Source organism: Conger conger, chromosome 9 (genome assembly GCF_963514075.1).
Source record: "Conger conger chromosome 9, fConCon1.1, whole genome shotgun sequence".
In the NCBI taxonomy this organism is placed as follows: Eukaryota; Metazoa; Chordata; class Actinopteri; order Anguilliformes; family Congridae; genus Conger; species Conger conger.
Window position 1 is genome coordinate 44413811 of NC_083768.1, and position 20000 is coordinate 44433810.

At 44.1% G+C, this 20000-nt stretch overlaps 1 protein-coding gene across 1 annotated transcript in view; it reads right to left on the reverse strand.

The window, feature by feature from the left end:
- Positions 1-904: 904 nt before the first annotated feature.
- Positions 905-20000, reverse strand: part of LOC133137501 (C-type lectin domain family 4 member E-like) — a 104469-nt gene continuing 85373 nt past the window's right edge. The window contains exons 2-9 of the mRNA XM_061255819.1: positions 16670-16735; positions 14220-14345; positions 12573-12641; positions 12083-12154; positions 11599-11670; positions 9190-9341; positions 2064-2176; positions 905-1641 (exon numbers count right to left, since the gene is read on the reverse strand). Coding sequence (XP_061111803.1) covers positions 1479-1641; positions 2064-2176; positions 9190-9341; positions 11599-11670; positions 12083-12154; positions 12573-12641; positions 14220-14345; positions 16670-16735 — 833 coding nt within the window. The 3' untranslated portion in view covers positions 905-1478. The remainder of the gene's footprint in view (positions 1642-2063; positions 2177-9189; positions 9342-11598; positions 11671-12082; positions 12155-12572; positions 12642-14219; positions 14346-16669; positions 16736-20000) is intronic.

Genomic DNA, 20000 nt, shown 5'->3' on the forward strand with positions numbered 1-20000 from the left:
GAGCTACAGCTGCAGGGTCATTTAGACGCAAGACACATTACCCTTTTCTTCCAATGTCAAAGTTTACAAGATTTTTTATAACTATAACTATAGTTACTATTACCATCAGTACTTATTGTATGTCGCTTTGGGTTAAAGTGACTGCTACATAAATATGAAGTAATGTAATTTGGAGGGCAACAGCACCCTCTAATGGTGAAATGGAGCGCACACACGCTCACGCATGGACTCATGCATACACACTCACACATACACAATTTTAACAATGAATAATAATATGACAATAATAAAAATACGTTTTATGATTATTAAAGAGTCCGATGGCATAAATATATTCAAAAAATATGGTATAATTCCTGGATGACATTGAACATATATAATGTTTAAGACATTCGTTTGTTTAAGTTAATGAGAATGCTAGTGCCTGAGATCCCTGGAGAGAGATATCTGTTAAGAAACAACTCCTCATGACAGCAAAGTGAACGCATTGTACAGACGCTATGGAACACTACATCTACATTTACGTCACAGTCATTTCGCATGCGCTCTTATCCAGAACGACTTACAATAAAGTGCGAATCAGAACCGGGGACAAGCGCGTTGAAGACCCTAGAGGAAAGTACAGTTCCAAGTCCTCGAGTGATCACATTAGATAAAACTTGAACCCTTGAAGAACAAATTAACTTTCCAACTAGCATACCACGGTTGGCAGCTAGAATACCCCTAGAGGGCGCCAGGCACTCGTAGCGCTCACCTCTCTAGAGCGCCTGTCCCCAATCTGTGAGTTTATGGCAGTCAGAGAAACCCATGAGGGTTCCATATAAGTGACCTAATTTACTTCCATATTCAGCTGTACATGACCGAGGCAAACCGTAGCTTGTAAAAAGAAGCAGATTACATGAAGTTCCAAAACATAATTTTAGTAGGAAAGAATCATTTTATGAAGGTGACATTAGTCTGCAATAGACTTAAAAGGTAATAACACTAATGCTTTAATAAGAAACAATGAGAAGTTTAAAAATATTTAATGAAAAATTGTATAGAATCAAAAGAGAGAGATAGTCAACTGGGTGTCAATGTGGAAAAGGCTTTTGGCAGACTAGAATGGAGTTTTCTGTTTCATTCATTACAGGCATTTTCCCCATTCTAATGGTTGATGTGAACATTAACTGAAGCTCCTGACCCATATATACATAATTGTATAAATTGCACTGCTGCCACACAATTTGCTGACAAAAGTTAACAAAACACCAAGGCTCAAAATGGCGTATATAAAAAAAAATGTGCTGTTGCACATGGTGCAGTAAAAACTATTTATCTTCCTGGTTAAACTTCCTGGTTGACCTTTGAGTCACACCATCTCAATTACAAAAGAGTTCCTATATAAAGTAACATAAAATACACAATTTAGCTACCAGAAGGTACTGTTAACAATAAACTGTTATTCACTGATTGTGTGCCATGACTACCTGATTAAGTCAAATTCTAGGCTGTGTTTCACAGACAAATTTTTTACTTTTTCCACAGGAAGCATCAAACCAGAGATGTAAATTTCCGTTTTGGTCCCCTAGACTGCAGCAGTCTTCCCCGTTCGGGTCCCCAGCCCCGGCCCAGTTGTCCGGTTCCTTTCCAAACCAGTGCCTAGATGCAGCAGAGACATACATGACAACCCTCCTCAGTAGGGGGCAACCACAAGCCTGCAGAAGTGAACCATTAAACACAGTTAATCTCTTCACCCTCCGGAAACCAGCCACCTACACCACCCGACAAGCCTTAGAGTGGAACCCACAGGGGAAGAGAAAAGGAGGCCGCCCCTTTGGAGAGATTTCCAGACAGGGATGTCTGGGAGTGGGCACAACTGGGGAGACCTCGAAAAACCTGCCCCCAACTGAGTGAGATGGAGGACATTCGTCAGTGGCCTGTGCTCCTTGAAGGAGCCAAGGGCTTTAGAAGAAGAATCTTTTAATTCCAGCTCCTACTCTCCTGTCTTTACTTCATATTCTCGCTTGCTCTTACAGAGCTGCAGAGTAGCTGGTTTTGGATCTCACGCTAGAGTGGCTTACTGGGTTCCGTGGCTGTCGACAGTCGTGTTGTCCACCCAGACCCAGCGTCCCTCTGTTTCCCGGTCATTCAGCCCGATCCAGTGTGTCTCACGAATACTGGACGACAGAAAATCCTGCTCAATGAAGAAGAGGAATGTTGAGATGATTTCAGCTAGCTTTGCCTTCATGCAACGCTCACCTTGTGATTAAACCAATGGCAGGCCATATAACAATGCATATTATTTGTGACAAAAATATACAGTGCCTTGACAAAGTATAAAATTCTTCTACAGCAATGGTAAAGACTGATATGAAATTATATAAGTGTTCGGTTACAACTATTTCTGCTAATGGTGGTGCAACCAGTCAGATTAAGGGGGAATTTGCTTTTTAACATAATAATAAAAGTTAAGTTCAGTGAAGTCAGGCAAGTCGTGAAGAAGGCAAGAGCCTCATCAGCACCAGGTCCTAATGGAGTCCCCTACAAGCTCTATAAGAACTGCCCCAAGGTACTAGAGGTGCTATGGTATCTAATGAGAACTGCCTGGAAAAAAGAACTCATTCCATCAGAGTGGCAAAGAGCAGTAGCGGTCTTCATCCCCAAGGAAGCAAACTCCAAAGACATCAGCCAATTCAGAAACATCGCCCTGCTGAACGTAGAAGGAAAAATCTTCTTCTCAGTATTGGCCCGAAGGATGACCACCTACCTGCTAGAGAATGGCTACATCGATACCAACTGCCAGAAAGCAGGAGTCCCAGGTTTCCCAGGGTGTGTAGAGCACTCTACAATGATCTGGGACCAGATCCAGAAGGCCAAACGGGAGAAGAATGACCTGCATGTCATCTGGCTTGATGTTGCCAACGCATATGGATCTGTCCCACACCAGCTGATCAACTACGCCATGGAGTTCTTCCATATGCCCTCCTGCATCAAGAACCTGGTGGCACGCTATTTCAGCGATCTGCAGATGTGCTTTGCCCTCCAGGACTTCACCACCGGGTGGCAGCAGCTAGAGGTAGGAATCGCCATGGGGTGTGCCATTTCTCCAATCCTGTTCGTAGCAGCCTTTGAGATAATCCTCACTGGAGCAAGACAAACAGTTGGAGGGATCAAACTACCATCTGGTCAAAGGCTACCCCCATTGAGGAGCTACATGGACGACGTCACCAGCCTCCTTCAAACAGCACCATGTACAGCTAGACTGCTGAAAAGGATGGACGAATTGATGTCTTGGGCAAGAATGGCAATCAAGCCCACCAAGTCACGTAGCCTGTCACTCAGAAAGGGAGTTAGAAACGACACCACCATCTTCGTCGTTGGGGGAGAGAGCATCCCTCTCCTGTCTGAGCAGCCCATCAAAAGCCTGGGGAGGCAGTACACTGCAGAACTGTCTGACAAACAGATGGGGAGAACCATCATGAAACAGCTCACGGATGGCCTGGCAAGAATCGATCAAAGCCAACTCCCTGGAAAGTACAAGGTCTGGTGCTACCAGTTCACGCTGTACAGGAGGGTGATGTGGCCGCTGAAAATGAGTGAGATCTCCTCATCCACCACAAATAAGATGGACAGAAAAGCCAACTCATTCATCCGAAAGTGGTTGGGGCTGCCACGGTGCCTCTCTGAAACGGGCCTTTTTGGGACGAACACGCTGCAGCTGCCACTGCAGTCCATCAGGTTGGGCTACATGCAAGAGAAGACGAGGCTGGTTCTCGAGCTAAGAGAGTCCACTGATCAGTCAGTAAGGAACGCAAATGCTAAGGTTCCTACTGGCCGAAAGTGGAATGCTCAAGCTGAGGTTGACCGAGCTATCAGCAGGCTGCACCACAAAGAGATTGTTGGCAGAATCCAGGCAGGAAGAGCAGGACTAGGATGGGGAGAGGCGCCACGCTTCTGGTCAAAGGCCAACCGCAAGGAGAGGAAGGAGATGGTGGTGGCAGAGGTGACGAGGATGGAGGAAGAGCGCTACAGGATCAAGGCTGTGTCTCAGAGCCGACAAGGAAACTGGACAACCTGGGAGGGAGTTGTCAACCGGAACATCAGCTGGTCAGACCTGTGGAAGATGCCACAGGCAAGGCTCAGTTTCCTAATTCGCTCAACTTACGACACGCTTCCCTGTCCTCGTAACCTTCACCAGTGGTTCGGGAACGACAAATACTGCTCACTTTGCAATGCTCCCAACGCAAGCCTCCAGCACATCCTGTCAGGCTGTAAGACCGCGCTCTCTCAGGGGCGCTACAGATGGCGACACGACCAGGTCCTGAGAAAGCTAGCCGAGGTACTGGAGGGGTGTCGACAGGGCAGCAAAGAATCACCACCAGCAGAGAGCCACATCAATTTTGTCACAGAAGGAGGGGCACGAAGATATACCAACTCGAAGTAAAACACCAAGGCCCTTTTTCCCTGGCCAGGAGTGGGACATGAGGGTCGACCTTGACAGGCAGCTTCGGTTCCCCACTGAGATCACCGCCACGTCTCTCCGTCCTGACATCGTTGTGTGGTCGATCAAGGCAAGATCGGTGCACCTCATCGAGCTCACAATACCACGGGAGGAGGGGATCGAGGCTGCCTTCGAGCGCAAGAAGGCCAAGTACTCTGAGCTGGCTGCCGAGTGCCGGGAGGCTGGCTGGAAGACCACCATCTACCCAGTGGAGGTTGGATGCCAAGGCTATGTGGGACTGTCAACCGCACGCCTCTTGAGGGACGCAGGAGTGACCGGAAGAAAGTTGAGAAAGGCGACGAAAGAACTGGCAGAGGAGGCTGAAAAAGGCAGCTTTTGGCTCTGGCTGAGGAGGAAGGACAGGAGCTGGGGAAAGAACAACTAACCCCAACAACAGCCGCAGGGGGGAAGATCCATCAGCTGCAGGGGGTGACAGGGAGACGTCCCTGTCACTGCCCCGCCACCAGGAGATGTTCCAGGATTAAAGGGGCGAAACGTCGGTGAATGGTGGTTCCTGGCTGATGACCCTGCAGCTGACCCATGGGCACTGGAGGAGGTGCGACAGGCAGCAATGCCGAGCAGGAAATTCCACCTACCTGTACATTTACTCAAGTTCTGGTAACCCAGTGACTACTGTGAATAGGGCAGTTGGAGTCCAGGGAAGACTGGATGGCAGCAGGGAAAGACCGCACCGGGAGTGGGCGGCTAGTTACCCAACCCACTAGTCTCTCGGAAGAGTGACACCCAACCCTTAACTACGAAGAATTCAAGGAAAAAACAACCCGCAGGCCCTCCGACAGGCGGGATGGAAGATGGGCCTAACAGGACGGACCACACGGTAACGACGGCAACGGAAATGGACGACGAGAATGTCAGAACTCCAGCAAATGAGGAGAAGATCCTCCGAAAGTTTGCATGCGGATGGGAAAAAGTGACCACGTTTAGGGGGTTACGAATCCACCAGGGGAAAGCAAAGTGTGGTCAGAAAGGCCAACAGCAACCTTGCACTGCTGCTGCGGGTGAGACAAGAGGGACCAAAAGCCAGGTTGAAAACCACAGAGCCGATGGACCCAACGTTGGTGAAGGCACGGATGGCACAGAGGAAGAAGGCCCTCTGGCGGAGGCCGAGCCCCCACGTGAGCACCAGGAACCAGTCCCCACCAACTCGCACAGAACACAGCCACAAGCAGAGACCAAGAAGCCAGCTAGAAGGAACAAGATCAAATGGCCAAAGTCAAACGAAGCAGAGGCATGGCACACTTTGGACGCAGACCTGATCAAGACACTGGATGGATTGTTGCATGGAGGTGCTGAAGCCAAGCTCAATCTGATTGGGGACCTCATATACCAGACCTGCAAGGACAGGTTTGGTGAAGTTATCCCCAAACAGAAGATTGCTCCGAGAGAGAAGGGAAGGAGGGAAAAGGAGATCATCCAGCTTGTGCAAAGGTGCCGACAACTCCGCAAGAACTGGAGGAAGGCAACACAGCCAGAGAGAGAAGGTCTGAAAGTCCTGTGGGAGGAGGTCAGGCAAAGGTTATCCTGGCTTTGCAGAGCTGAACGCATCCGCAAGCGCAGCAGACGGAAGCAAAAAGAGTGAGCCAGCTTCTTCAAGGATCCTTTCAAGCATGCCAGACAACTGCTTGAGGAGAAGAAGAGCGGGAAACTAGAAACCACCAGGGAGCAAATGGAACAGCATGTCAAAAGGCAGTACAGCGACCCGGGAAGGAACGTCCCCCTAGGAACACCAGGGTACGTGCCTCGGCCTGTGCCACCGACAGCCGAGTTCAACGTCATGCCCCCTAAGTTCAGTGAAGTCAGGCAAGTTGTGAAGAAGGCAAGAGCCTCATCAGCACCAGGTCCTGATGGAGTCCCCTACAAGCTCTATAAGGACTGCCCTAAGGTACTAGAGGTGCTATGGTATCTAATGAGAACTGCCTGGAAAAAAGAACTCATTCCATCAGAGTGGCAAAGAGCAGTAGCGGTCTTCATCCCCAAGGAAGCAAACTCCAAAGACATCAGCCAATTCAGAAACATCGCCCTGCTGAACGTAGAAGGAAAAATCTTCTTCTCAGTATTGGCCCGAAGGATGACCACCTACCTGCTAGAGAATGGCTACATCGATACCAACTGCCAGAAAGCAGGAGTCCCAGGTTTCCCAGGGTGTGTAGAGCACTCTACAATGATCTGGGACCAGATCCAGAAGGCCAAACGGGAGAAGAATGACCTGCATGTCATCTGGCTTGACGTTGCCAACGCGTATTGATCTGTCCCACACCAGCTGATCAACTACGCCATGGAGTTCTTCCATATGCCCTCCTGCATCAAGAACCTGGCGGCACGCTATTTTAGCGATCTGCAGATGTGCTTTGCCCTCCAGGACTTCACCACCGGGTGGCAGCAGCTAGAGGTAGGAATCGCCATGGGGTGTGCCATTTCTCCAATCCTGTTCGTAGCAGCCTTTGAGATAATCCTCATCGGAGCAAGACAAACAGTTGGAGGGATCAAACTACCATCTGGTCAAAGGCTACCCCCATTGAGGAGCTACATGGATGACGTCACCAGCCTCCTTCAAACAGCACCATGTACAGCTAGACTGCTGAAAAGGATGGACGAATTGATGTCTTGGGCAAGAATGGCAATCAAGCCCACCAAGTCACGTAGCCTGTCACTCAGAAAGGGAGTCAGAAACGACACCACCATCTTCCCTCTCCTGTCTGAGCAGCCCATCAAAAGCCTGGGGAGGCAGTACACTGCAGAACTGTCTGACAAACAGATGGGGAGAACCATCATGAAACAGCTCACGGATGGCCTGGCAAGAATCGATCAAAGCCAACTCCCTGGAAAGTACAAGGTCTGGTGCTACCAGTTCACGCTGTACAGGAGGGTGATGTGGCCGCTGAAAATGAGTGAGATCTCCTCATCCACCACAAATAAGATGGACGGAAAAGCCAACTCATTCATCCGAAAGTGGTTGGGGCTGCCACGGTGCCTCTCTGAAACGAGCCTTTTTGGGAAGAACACGCTGCAGCTGCCACTGCAGTCCATCAGGTTGGGCTACATGCAAGAGAAGACGAGGCTGGTTCTCGAGCTAAGAGAGTCCACTGATCAGTCAGTAAGGAACGCAAATGCTAAGGTTCCTACTGGCCGAAAGTGGAATGCTCAAGCTGAGGTTGACCGAGCTATCAGCAGGCTGCACCACAAAGAGATTGTTGGCAGAATCCAGGCAGGAAGAGCAGGACTAGGATGGGGAGAGGCGCCACGCTTCTGGTCAAAGGCCAACCGCAAGGAGAGGAAGGAGATGGTGGTGGCAGAGGTGACGAGGATGGAGGAAGAGCGCTACAGGATCAAGGCTGTGTCTCAGAGCCGACAAGGAAACTGGACAACCTGGGAGGGAGTTGTCAACCGGAACATCAGCTGGTCAGACCTGTGGAAGATGCCACAGGCAAGGCTCAGTTTCCTAATTCGCTCAATTTACGACACGCTTCCCTGTCCTCGTAACCGTCACCAGTGGTTCGGGAACGACGAATACTGCTCACTTTGCAACGCTCCCAACGCAAGCCTCCAGCACATCCTGTCAGGCTGTAAGACCGCGCTCTCTCAGGGGCACTACAGATGGCGACACGACCAGGTCCTGAGAAAGCTAGCTGAGGTACTGGAGGGGTGTCGACAGGGCAGCAAAGAATCACCACCAGCAGAGAGCCACATCAATTTTGTCACAGAAGGAGGGGCACGAAGATATACCAACTCGAAGTAAAACACCAAGGCCCTTTTTCCCTGGCCAGGAGTGGGACATGAGGGTCAACCTTGACAGGCAGCTTCGGTTCCCCACTGAGATCACCGCCACGTCTCTCCGTCCTGACATCGTTGTGTGGTCGATCAAGGCAAGATCGGTGCACCTCATCGAGCTCACAATACCACGGGAGGAGGGGATCGAGGCTGCCTTCGAGCGCAAGAAGGCCAAGTACTCTGAGCTGGCTGCCGAGTGCCGGGAGGCTGGCTGGAAGACCACCATCTACCCAGTGGAGGTTGGATGCCGAGGCTATGTGGGACTGTCAACCGCACGCCTCTTGAGGGACGCAGGAGTGACCGGAAGAAAGTTGAGAAAGGCGACGAAAGAACTGGCAGAGGAGGCTGAAAAAGGCAGCTTTTGGCTCTGGCTGAGGAGGAAGGACAGGAGCTGGGGAAAGAACAACTAACCCCAACAACAGCCGCAGGGGGGAAGATCCATCAGCTGCAGGGGGTGACAGGGAGATGTCCCTGTCACTGCCCTGTCACCAGGAGATGTTCCAGGATTAAAGGGGCGAAACGTCGGTGAATGGTGGTTCCTGGCTGATGACCCTGCAGCTGACCCATGGGCACTGGAGGAGGTGCGACAGGCAGCAATGCCGAGCAGGAAATTCCACCAACCTGTACATTTAATGTGTTTTGTGTTTACCCAGGTTCCCTATGTCTAATATTACATTTTGTGTAAAGATCTGAAAACATTCAGTGTGACAAATATGCATGCAATAATAGAGCAAATACTTTTCACTGTACTGTACGTCTAAAAAATAAGCTTTTCAAAAACCCTTCCATAACCCTTACTAAGTCTCAAAATATCGTCTTGCAAACATTTTTGAAACATTTGACTACATTACATGATTGCCAATTCTGACTCTGTCCAATGACATGTGACATGATTGGTTGGACCCTTTTTCTTTTACCTGTTCCTGTTGGTTCTTTATAATAACCAGATGTGTCCCTTTTGACATGCAGTACTCCTGACTTTGAAGCCAGTTCACCTTCTCACTGGAGAAGAAGTAACAGCTTCCCTGGTGTATTCTCCAGCCTTCGAGGCAGACACAACCATCTTTAGCTATGTGAAACAGAGACAGAGGGCCACAGTTCAGTATAGTACAGCAACATCTGCTAACATTACATAAACTCAACATTAAATGAGGATAATGCAGACTCCGCTTACTGCAACACACAAATGCAGTGTCAGAGTTTACATAGTGATGTACATCCGTTTGTTCGGTATTATTGAAAAGTGACATTGACGAGTGCAGCGTCTATCTGAAAAGTAGAACATTTAAAGCAGCTACGCAAAAACAACAACAGCCAAGGTCCTTACACGGAGACACATAGACACCCTGCTGTAAAATCCAGCTTGACAATTGAGCAAGTCAAGCTGGTCATAAGCTGGTCTAGCTGGGTATGAGCTGGTCAACCAGCTAGTGCTGGTAGCCTGTCTGACCTGGTAGCTGGTCAAACAGCTACCAGCTGTTTTACAACATAGCTTGAGCTGACCTAACCATGTAAAACTGGAAGCTGGTCTGAACTGGTCAACCTGTTATCAGCTGCTTCAAAACTTGCTTGAGCTGTCTTCATCTAGTAGGTCAAATCAAAATGGTTTCAGTTCCCTATTCTGTGAATCTTCTTCAAAATACAAAATGACCACAGGTCACACACAGTAGTGGCATCTGCTAACATGATATCAGCTCTGAATTTATTGAACATAATATAACCTCTGCTTGCTGTGATATAGAAATGAAGTGTTAAGTGTTAGAGTTCAGGTTGTGATGTTCATCTGTTTGCTTTGTTACACAGAGACACACCATCAAATTAAACCAGAAACCAAACTGGCTTTAGTTTATGCGTGTGAAAGACTTCTTCAAAATACAAAAATGCAGAGTGCGTAGAAATACAGACGCTGTCAAAAGAATGTGGTGACTAATATTCTTTTCAAACCAATTATTTTCTCGGAAACCTTTAGTAATGTGCATTAATGCAAGATACTGTGTTGTAGAGAAACCTCAGTATAAAACAAAATAGGTAAAAATGGATGTATCTCAGGTGTGTTTTTTCCCCCTCTGATTAACAAGGCCTCTCAAAAATATTCGAGTGCAGTTTTCTGGGGTCACCTGGGGTGGAGGGTCTCAAAGTGAGATCTTTTCAAAATCGCCTGGTGGCACCCCTGCTTCCCAGTGCTACACTAACAACTTCTTCTCAGGGTGGTCAAGAGAGAAAACAAACATGAATGTTACAAACAAAATGTTACTGGCACACCAACTGTGACCTTAGAACTATAAAGTTCTAACTGACATCATTGTTAGTGTCATAAATACGTTGTTTATAGGGCACTATATATATGTCTGAAGTTTTACACAAAGATAATGTTTAAAAGTATAAAATAAATAAATAAATGAAGAAATAAAAAATGAAAAACTTAGAAGATTGTATCAGCTTGGAGCCCATCTCTGAATCTCAAAACCACTCTTGTAGAACTTGTAGAACTTATTATTCCAAGGTTGGCCTGTAGTGTAGTGGTTAAGGTACATGACAAGGGCCCACAAGGTCAGTGGTTCAATCCCTGGTGTAGCCACAATAAGATCCCTTGAGCAAGGCCCTTAATCCTGCATTGCTCCAGGGGAGTATTGTCTCCTGTTCAGTCTAAAAATTAACTGTAAGTGGCTTTGAATAAAAGCATCAGCCAAATTACATGTAACTTAATGTAAAGGTTATGCAATTTCAACACCATTTCAAGGAATTCTTTAAAGAATTCCCCCAACAAAGTTCTGAGGAAACTCACTACTGTAATAGGAAATAGTTCTCAATGCATCTCTATGCTTGATTTGCAAATTTCTCCTAACGTCTGATGCAGGAGAGAAGAGAGAATTCATGTGCACTCGTATTAGCAAAGAAATGTTTTTGCAAATGTTTCAAGCTTGGGGCAAAGAGGTTGTAATTGCAGAACATTCTTTTTCACATTAGCTTTGGGCAGGAAGTGCACTTTCACAAGTAAGTCTTTAAGTTGCGGTTCTACTGATGAAGTTTATTGTGGCGACATTTTTCTAAAGCACTGTTAAAAGTGCCAGGTGTGAATTTTAAGCAGCAACAAAACTGCCAAAATATAGTTAAATGTAGGTGTGAGTTTCACACATAACCCTCCTTATACTTTCCCTAATTCAATTTATTTCAGTCATAAGTCTCTCCTGAATAGCAAAAAGAAAAAGATAAAAATACGTTTTTCCACAGAGATGAAAGCTTTTTCATGCAAATTTCCTCATTTGGCTTCAAAGGGTTTAAAAAGAAAAGTACTGTCAATAAAGGAATGCTATAAGTTCACTTACCTCTGTAAGCAGAGAGTGTGTCTGTTAAATTCTTGTATCTGAGCAGCAATTCCTCCAACTTTCTTTCAGTCCCTGATTCGCAGGAATATAATTCAGCCTCACATTCTCTTACTTCCTTCAGATTATTCATTCTTCCCCATTTTGATTCCATTATTATACCATTTCCATTTCATTATTATATTATAGTATAATATTGTGCATATGTGAAAGAAAAAATAAAGGAATGCTATAAGTTCACTTACCTCTGTAAGCAGAGAGTGTGTCTGTTAAATTCTTGTATCTGAGCAGCAATTCCTCCAACTTTCTTTCAGTCCCTGATTCGCAGGAATATAATTCAGCCTCACATTCTCTTACTTCCTTCAGATTATTCATTCTTCCCCATTTTGATTCCATTATTATACCATTTCCATTTCATTATTATATTATAGTATAATATTGTGCATATGTGAAAGAAAAAATAAAGGAATGCTATAAGTTCACTTACCTCTGTAAGCAGAGAGTGTGTCTGTTAAATTCTTGTATCTGAGCAGCAATTCCTCCAACTTTCTTTCAGTCCCTGATTCGCAGGAATATAATTCAGCCTCACATTCTCTTACTTCCTTCAGATTATTCATTCTTCCCCATTTTGATTCCATTATTATACCATTTCCATTTCATTATTATATTATAGTATAATATTGTGCATATGTGAAAGAAAAAAACAAACAAACATAGTATACAGTGTCTTCAGAAGGCATTCAGACCCCTTAACTTTTTGCAAAAACCTACACCACTCATTTATATAAGTATTCAGACTCTTAATTCAGTACCATAGAAGCTCATTTGGCAGCAATTTTGAGTCTTCTTTGGTAAGTCTCTACAAATTTTGCACACCTTCAGAATATACCCAGAGTACAGTAAGAGCTGCAGTTTGTAGATGTACATGTTCTTCTACATGTGTGTATTCAGCTACTGGTAAGCTGCTTTAGACTGACCCGCTAGGCTGACGGAGAGTGTACGGTTCCTTTCCTCCAGGGAGTCTGATCTGTTGCTTTTCTGAACATCTGTGGGAGAAAGGCAAATAGAGTTAAGAAATGATAGAAATTTGAACTTGAATAAAATTAATGGCCCTTTGTTTTATTTTGACAATTATTTCACCTAACTACCTCCGGTGTAGTTGACATTGCCACAGTAGCCTTATGTGAACTGCAACAGTAACAAAGGCTCAGTATCTTAGAGTTCAGAGGGCTAAGCAAAGTTGTTGCCAGGTTACCAAGATGCCAGTGCAAGACCTTAAATAGTATGTGTATGAGAAGCATTTTGATCATTTTTCTTCTTTTTATTATTATTATTATTATTATTATTATTATTATTATTATTATTATTATTATTATTATTTGTAGTGGGCGGCACGGATGGTGCAGTGGGTAGCACTGCCGCCTCACAGCAAGGAGGTCCTGGGTTTGAATCCCCATCGGCCGGGGCCTCTCTGTGCGGAGTTTGCATGTTCTCCCCGTGTCTGCGTGGGTTTCCTCCGGGTACTCCGGTTTCCTCCCACAGTCCAAAGACATGCAGGTTAGGCTGATTGGAGAGTCTAAATTGCCAGTAGGTATGAGTGAATGGTGTGTGTGCCCTGCGATGGACTGGCGACCTGTCCAGGGTGTATTCCTGCCTTTCGCCCAATGTATGCTGGGATAGGCTCCAGCCCCCTGCGACCCTGTTCAGGATAAGCGGGTTCAGATAATGGATGGATGGATGGATAAAATTAATGGCCCGTTGTTTTATTTTGACAATTATTTCACCTAACTACCTCCGGTGTAGTTGACATTGCCACAGTAACCTTATGTGAACTGCAACAGTAACAAAGGCTCAGTATCTTAGAGTTCAGAGGGCTAAGCAAAGTTGTTGCCAGGTTACCAAGATGCCAGTGCAAGACCTTAAATAGTATGTGTATGAGAAGCATTTTGATCATTTTTCTTCTTTTTATTATTATTATTATTATTATTATTATTATTATTATTATTTGTTGTGGGCGGCACGGATGGTGCAGTGGGTAGCACTGCCGCCTCACAGCAAGGAGGTCCTGGGTTTGAATCCCCATCGGCCGGGGCCTCTCTGTGCGGAGTTTGCATGTTCTCCCCGTGTCTGCGTGGGTTTCCTCCGGGTACTCCGGTTTCCTCCCACAGTCCAAAGACATGCAGGTTAGGCTGATTGGAGAGTCTAAATTGCCAGTAGGTATGAGTGAATGGTGTGTGTGCCCTGCGATGGACTGGCGACCTGTCCAGGGTGTATTCCTGCCTTTCGCCCAATGTATGCTGGGATAGGCTCCAGCCCCCCCTGCAACCCTGTTCAGGATAAGCGGGTTCAGATAATGGATGGATGGATGGGTGGATGGATTATTTGTAGTAGTAGCAGTAGTAGTAGTAATAGTTGTAGTTGTAGTAGTAGTAGTAGTAGTAATAGTTGTAGTTGTAGTAGTAGTAGCAGCAGCAGTAGTAGTAGTAATAGTGGCGGTAGTAGTAGTAGTTGTAGTAGCAGCAGTAGTAGTAGTAGTAGTAGTAGCAGCAGTAGTCGTAGTATTATCAGAGTCCTGGCTTTTAGGAGGGATAGTTTGGTAAGCTGGTAACTGATGTGACACTCACACAGGATCCCAAGAGCAATAAGGCCAGCCAGCAGAGCAAGGCAGAGCACCGCTAGCAGGACCAGGAGGTGCCTGCAGGGGGCGCCACTCTTCTCTGCTCCTGACGGGGGAGAGGAGCCTGTGTGTTCTGTACACAACAAACAGGAGAAAAGCCTTAATCTCAGTGTTATAGCCCACCATTAACAACTGCCAAACAGATAACACCATTACAGCCAGATCATCAGAATATTACACCAGATCAATCAATTAGTCTTTCAATCAATCAATCAATCAATCAATCTATCTATCTATCTATCTATCTATCTATCTATCTATCTGTCTACAGTGCAGTAATATGAGGTTTAAGTGCAGACTCTCCTTGGAGGATATGTAAATCCATATTGAGTGATCTGTGTATGAATTGCATCACTTTTTATACACTTTATATATTTTATAGGACCAAACTAATTGGACAGTTGCTTTCTCAGTTGTTTCTGATTAGTCAGATGTACTCAATCGCTTCCTTAGTGCAGGCATGAGAAAGTGTTCAGTATCTAGTCTTGATTTTAGGCTTTTGATTGTCTTTGGAGTCCGTTATTAGCATTTGTCAACATGAGGACCAGAGTTGTCAATAACAGTCAAGGAAGCCATTATGACAACTTTGCTTCACCCTCTGTACTATATGAATACATTAAGGAAGCGATTGAATACATATTATACAATTCATACATATTATACTTTTTATAAACCAAATGTCCAATTAATTTTGCTCCCCTAAAATGGGAGGACTATAAATAAAAAGGGATGTAATTCCTACACAGATGACCCAATATGCATGTACATTATGTTGACTATGGATGCCTGACAGTCTGCACTTTTAACACATATTATATATACAGAGCCAGAAGAACAGCAATTGCACCACTGTCCAAGTACATGTGGAGTGCACTGTATCTATTGTCAAAATCCTTCTGAAAATATCATTTTTTATTTAGCATTAAATCTTCCTGTTGGTCAATCAGAATTATAATAATAATAATAATAATAATAATAATAATAATAATAATAATAAATGTTATTTATATAGTGAGGGCGGTTTCCTCCGGGTACTCCGGTTTCCTCCCACAGTCCAAAGAAATGCAGGTTAGGCTGATTGGAGAGTCTAAATTGCCCATAGGTATGTGAGTGAATGGTGTGTGTGCCCTGCGCTGGACTGGCGACCTGTCCAGGGTGTATTCCTGCCTTTCGCCCAATGTATGCTGGGATAGGCTCCAGCCCCCCAGCGACCCTGTTCAGAATAAGCGGGTTCAGATAATGGATGGATGGATGGATTTATATAGCGCCTTTACAGAGCCCAAGGTAGCTTAACAAGGTTAGAAAATGTAAAAACAGCAAAAAACTGTACATACAGGAAAAACAGATAAAAAGGAAAATCATACAGAGAAGAGTACAGAATGTGGGGCAGACACAAACAAACTTTCATGCAAGGCAAAGGTGGAGCTACAAATATGGACAATGCTTTCCGTGTAGAAATGGTATGACGGCACCCTCTGCACTAACCTCCACACAGCCATGAGTCACAAAGGCAGGTTAATTGCACGTCCAGACCACATTCTAACACGCAGGGCTAATGCTTAAAAAGACCATGCGTCTGCTACTTTTCAAACCTTGCCCATTTCCAACGGTCAAAAAGTCTTGAAAAATAACACGTCTACCTTCACCAAAAATTTTCCCCCGTAATCCTGAAGCAGTATTGGGAAAAGCCAAAACCATAGCTTTTGACCCGGACCACCCATTAAATTACTGCTTTCTCAAACTCTTCTTTGGGAGTGACTATGCGGTGAAAAAAAGCTTCAGCAGAAGTTATATCCAAATGAAACAGATAATGTACATTTGTTGGTCCAGTGTTGGTTAATATACTGTATTTTGTAAATTAAATTACAATATTATCATTTCTGTGCATATATTGATTGCTTATTGGATCTATGCTGGTCACCATGCAACAGATGTGAAAGCTATAAGAGCAAAAGTAATGACTTTTTTCAGTTTATCATTTTTGAAAAGGCACTAGAGGAATATTGATCCTGAGGAGATGTTTTTATATCGGCAGTAGACATAAAGCACTCAAAAACAAAAATATTTTGATATACTCAAGATATAATGTAAAAAAAACATAAAGATCATGATATGTGTTTTTAGCAGTAACAGCAGGACAGAAGTGTATCACTGAAACCTACACTAGTAATTTACGCTAAAATCTCTACTAAAACATGAATCCCTGGTTGGTGTTGGACAGGATTTTATTTTTGGATAAAAATACAGTATATTGCACAAAATATAGAATGCATTTTGAGCCCAGAAGATAAAACACAGAAAATCATGACTGAAAATGTTTATTTCCAACTTGGTCCACCACGGAAACAAATAAAGTGTTAAAAATGAACATTGTTCTGATAAATGAACTTTACTGACCAATAGAAGAGCTCTGTTTCCCTCCTGACTCCTGTTCGACAGTGTTAGCATAGATATCCTGAGATCCTGTTGAAAGCAGGGAGATTTTTAACCTTGTAACGTGTAAGCTTTACCCTCTGTATAAAATCTGTATAAAATGTAAGAAAATACACAACCATTTCTAATTTTATCTTAGATTTCTTTGTGGGTGATTCTGGTGGCACTTTCCCATACAGGTGTTAAACTTTCACTTACCTCAGGCTCTAAAAATAGATGTTTTTTTTCACTGATTCTTCATACTTAAGGATAAAAGGCTAGTCATTTGGGAGCCAATAAGGAAAGTGTGAACATTTATAGATGGCATTTTGTGTCAATTGAATCTTTGACCACAACCATAAAAGTGGTGGTAAAATCTTAACATAATATGAGGGTTCATTGAACATTATATTGCTGATGAAATAGTTCAAGGATACTGACTTGAATTATTACAAAATCCTGCAATGTTTGCTTTCAGAGCCTTGTAACACAATCTGTAAGCAGAATCTCTGAACAACAAACTATCGACTCATGCCTGAGCCGTTCAGCTGGTTTGAAGAGACGCCCACAATCACTTCTCAGTAAAAGTCTCACTCAGTTTGTGTGACAGCTGCGTCAACAAGAACGTCGAAGAGGGAGGGGCGGGGGGAGGCTTGTGAGGTGCGGTCTCGCAGAATTACAAATCAAATGCAATTTTCGGGCATTATTACATGCCTTTCATTGAGAATTGATGCCATGGGCTACATTAAAAAACTGAAATATAAAATTAGAAAAAGAAATGAATAAAAATGTCTTTCAAAAAGGGCACTTATCTGGTCAGAGGGCAAAAGGGCAGGTGCTTCAGCACTCTTGGGGTCTATCTGTGCACGTCCCTGTCTTGGTATCATCAGTCCATAAAACTTTGTTGCAGAACTTTTGTGGCTCATCTCTGTAGTTCTTTGTAAATTGTAATCTCACCTTCCGGTTCTTTTCAACTTTTTTGGCGTAGTTTAAGTCTTTTTCGAATGGTTGATTGAGATACCTTCACCGTTGCCCTGTGCATATTGTTTCTGATGTTGGTGACTGATGTTTTGTGGTTATTCTTCACAGCTCTCACAATATTTCTCTTCACAATATATCTGCGGTTTTTCTGAACATTCTATCCGCAATGTTTGTGCAATGGCTCTATTTCTCCTATTTTCTAGGCTTGCATTTACCTCAAAAAGAGCTCGCTGGTCTTCATGTTGGTTTATCTTTTCCAACACAAATGTAATCTTCACAGGCAAAACCCAAGGCTAAAACCAAGAGTAGACACTCAGAACTATTTAATGTCTAATCAATCAATCTAACAGGACACATATGGGCAACAAGAAACACCTGTCAGTCACATGTTCCAATACTTGCTTACCTAAGAATTGGATGGTCTATCACAAAAGGCGATATGTTCTTAGTTGTTGAACAAATCTACATTTACATTACATTTTACATTTTAGTCATTTGGCAGACGCTTTTAATCCAAAGCGGTTCTTCCACAGGTTAAAGCATCACATCCATTACTAGTAAAATATACATGAAGTGCTGTTCTAAACAAAAAATACAGTTATCGTAAGTGCAGGTTTTTTTTTTTGGGTTAGACAAGAGGGATATCAGGCTGAAGTAAAGGTTGAAATTTTGATCTGTCGTACATCGTTTGACCTCAAACTCAATTGTCTTCAGTGTATAGCAAAAACTAAGGATTTGACCTCGCTGTTCCAATACTTTTGGAGGGGACTGTATAGTACTCTATATAGATACGTAAAAGGACTGTGATAATTTCACTAATTTACAAATAGAATAAGTAATTTTTTTTACAGAAGTAGTTTTTAAAGCATGATTGCAGAGGGAATTTAGCCATTTTAAATAATATACATAGGAAGACTGTTGAACAAATCACCAAAACTATTTTCTGTCTACCGTTCCGGGTTTAAATGCTACCTGTGTAACCTCCAATTTCTCCACAGGAGCGGACCAAGCAAACAGACACCAAGTGTATTTCTTTACAGAATATGTATGAGGCAGGGCAAAAAAGGAGGGGAATCTCACCTTTGAAGAAGCCTGAATCTTGCCTCCCTTCCAAGTGAGAGAACACTATTTCAGAGTTGCCGTAGATGTTGTCCATTTCACAGGCTGGGCTGGGAGATACTACAGCTGGGACACTCTACCTTTCTGAACTAAGGACTGAGCAAAACTGAGTGCAAAAGCCACAACATATTCATTATGAGAAGTGAAACCCCCGTGGCTGTATACACAAAGGAAGTGGCTGCATGCTCTATAAGAATTGCCACTTACAGAAATATTTTTTAAACAAATGTGGAAGCTAACAATACACATACGCCACTGTTCAGTTAGAAAGTTAGAAACCACCAAGAAAAGTTTATGCTTTTGAAAGTTGATTGAAAGTTGATGAAATGGATTGATGATGTCTGTTATATAAAGTAAATAGCAAACTAGCTAATGCTACACAAGCCCAGTAATATCTATGTCATTAATCAAGAGATGTCCAAGAATGACTCCTGTATATTTGGGTATCCACTGTTAGCCACGGCTCAACGGGCATCTGGGCAGCATTGTACTGTGAACATGAGGGCTTTTTGGGCTTTTGTGGTCTTCATATTACTCACACACCCCATGTCCATAGGGTCAAAAATTACCCACCCACAACCTCTCAGTCATCTACAAATCGGTACAATAATGGTTTTCCTACTTCGAGGTCCAGAGAGACTGTATTTCTTTAGTCTACACCCCTCGTATTTATTACAATTTGTTTTGGTGTAATAGATGCGTAGTGCTTAACTTTGATTATGTCTATTGCTATCATAACTTTAGGATTAAAAAGGACACATAAGAGCATTTTTGCACCAGAATACTGATGTCCTGCTTACACGGACACAGTCGGTGAGTCCTGGCAATAGATGCATTTTTAGGAGGGATAATTAGATAGCTGCCCTGCGATGGACTGGTGACCTGTCCAGGGTGTATTCCTGCCTTTCGCCCAATGTATGCTGGGATGGGCTCCAGCCCCCCTGCGACCCTGATCAGGCTAAGCGGGTTCAGATAACGGATGGATGTATGGATGGATAATTAGATAGCGTTTCCTCTGCCACATGCGTTCAGAATGCACTGAACACTAGAGGGCGCCAAACACTCACAGTCAAACAGCACTGCCCTTATCTCTTCCGACTTTCAAAAACCCAAACTCCTCCAGATCGGTGGCTCCGTCATTTATTTATATTTTGAGCCTGCCTGACCAGGGGCAAGTGAAAATCTTATTCCAGGCCGTGTTTAAAGCCCTCAAATA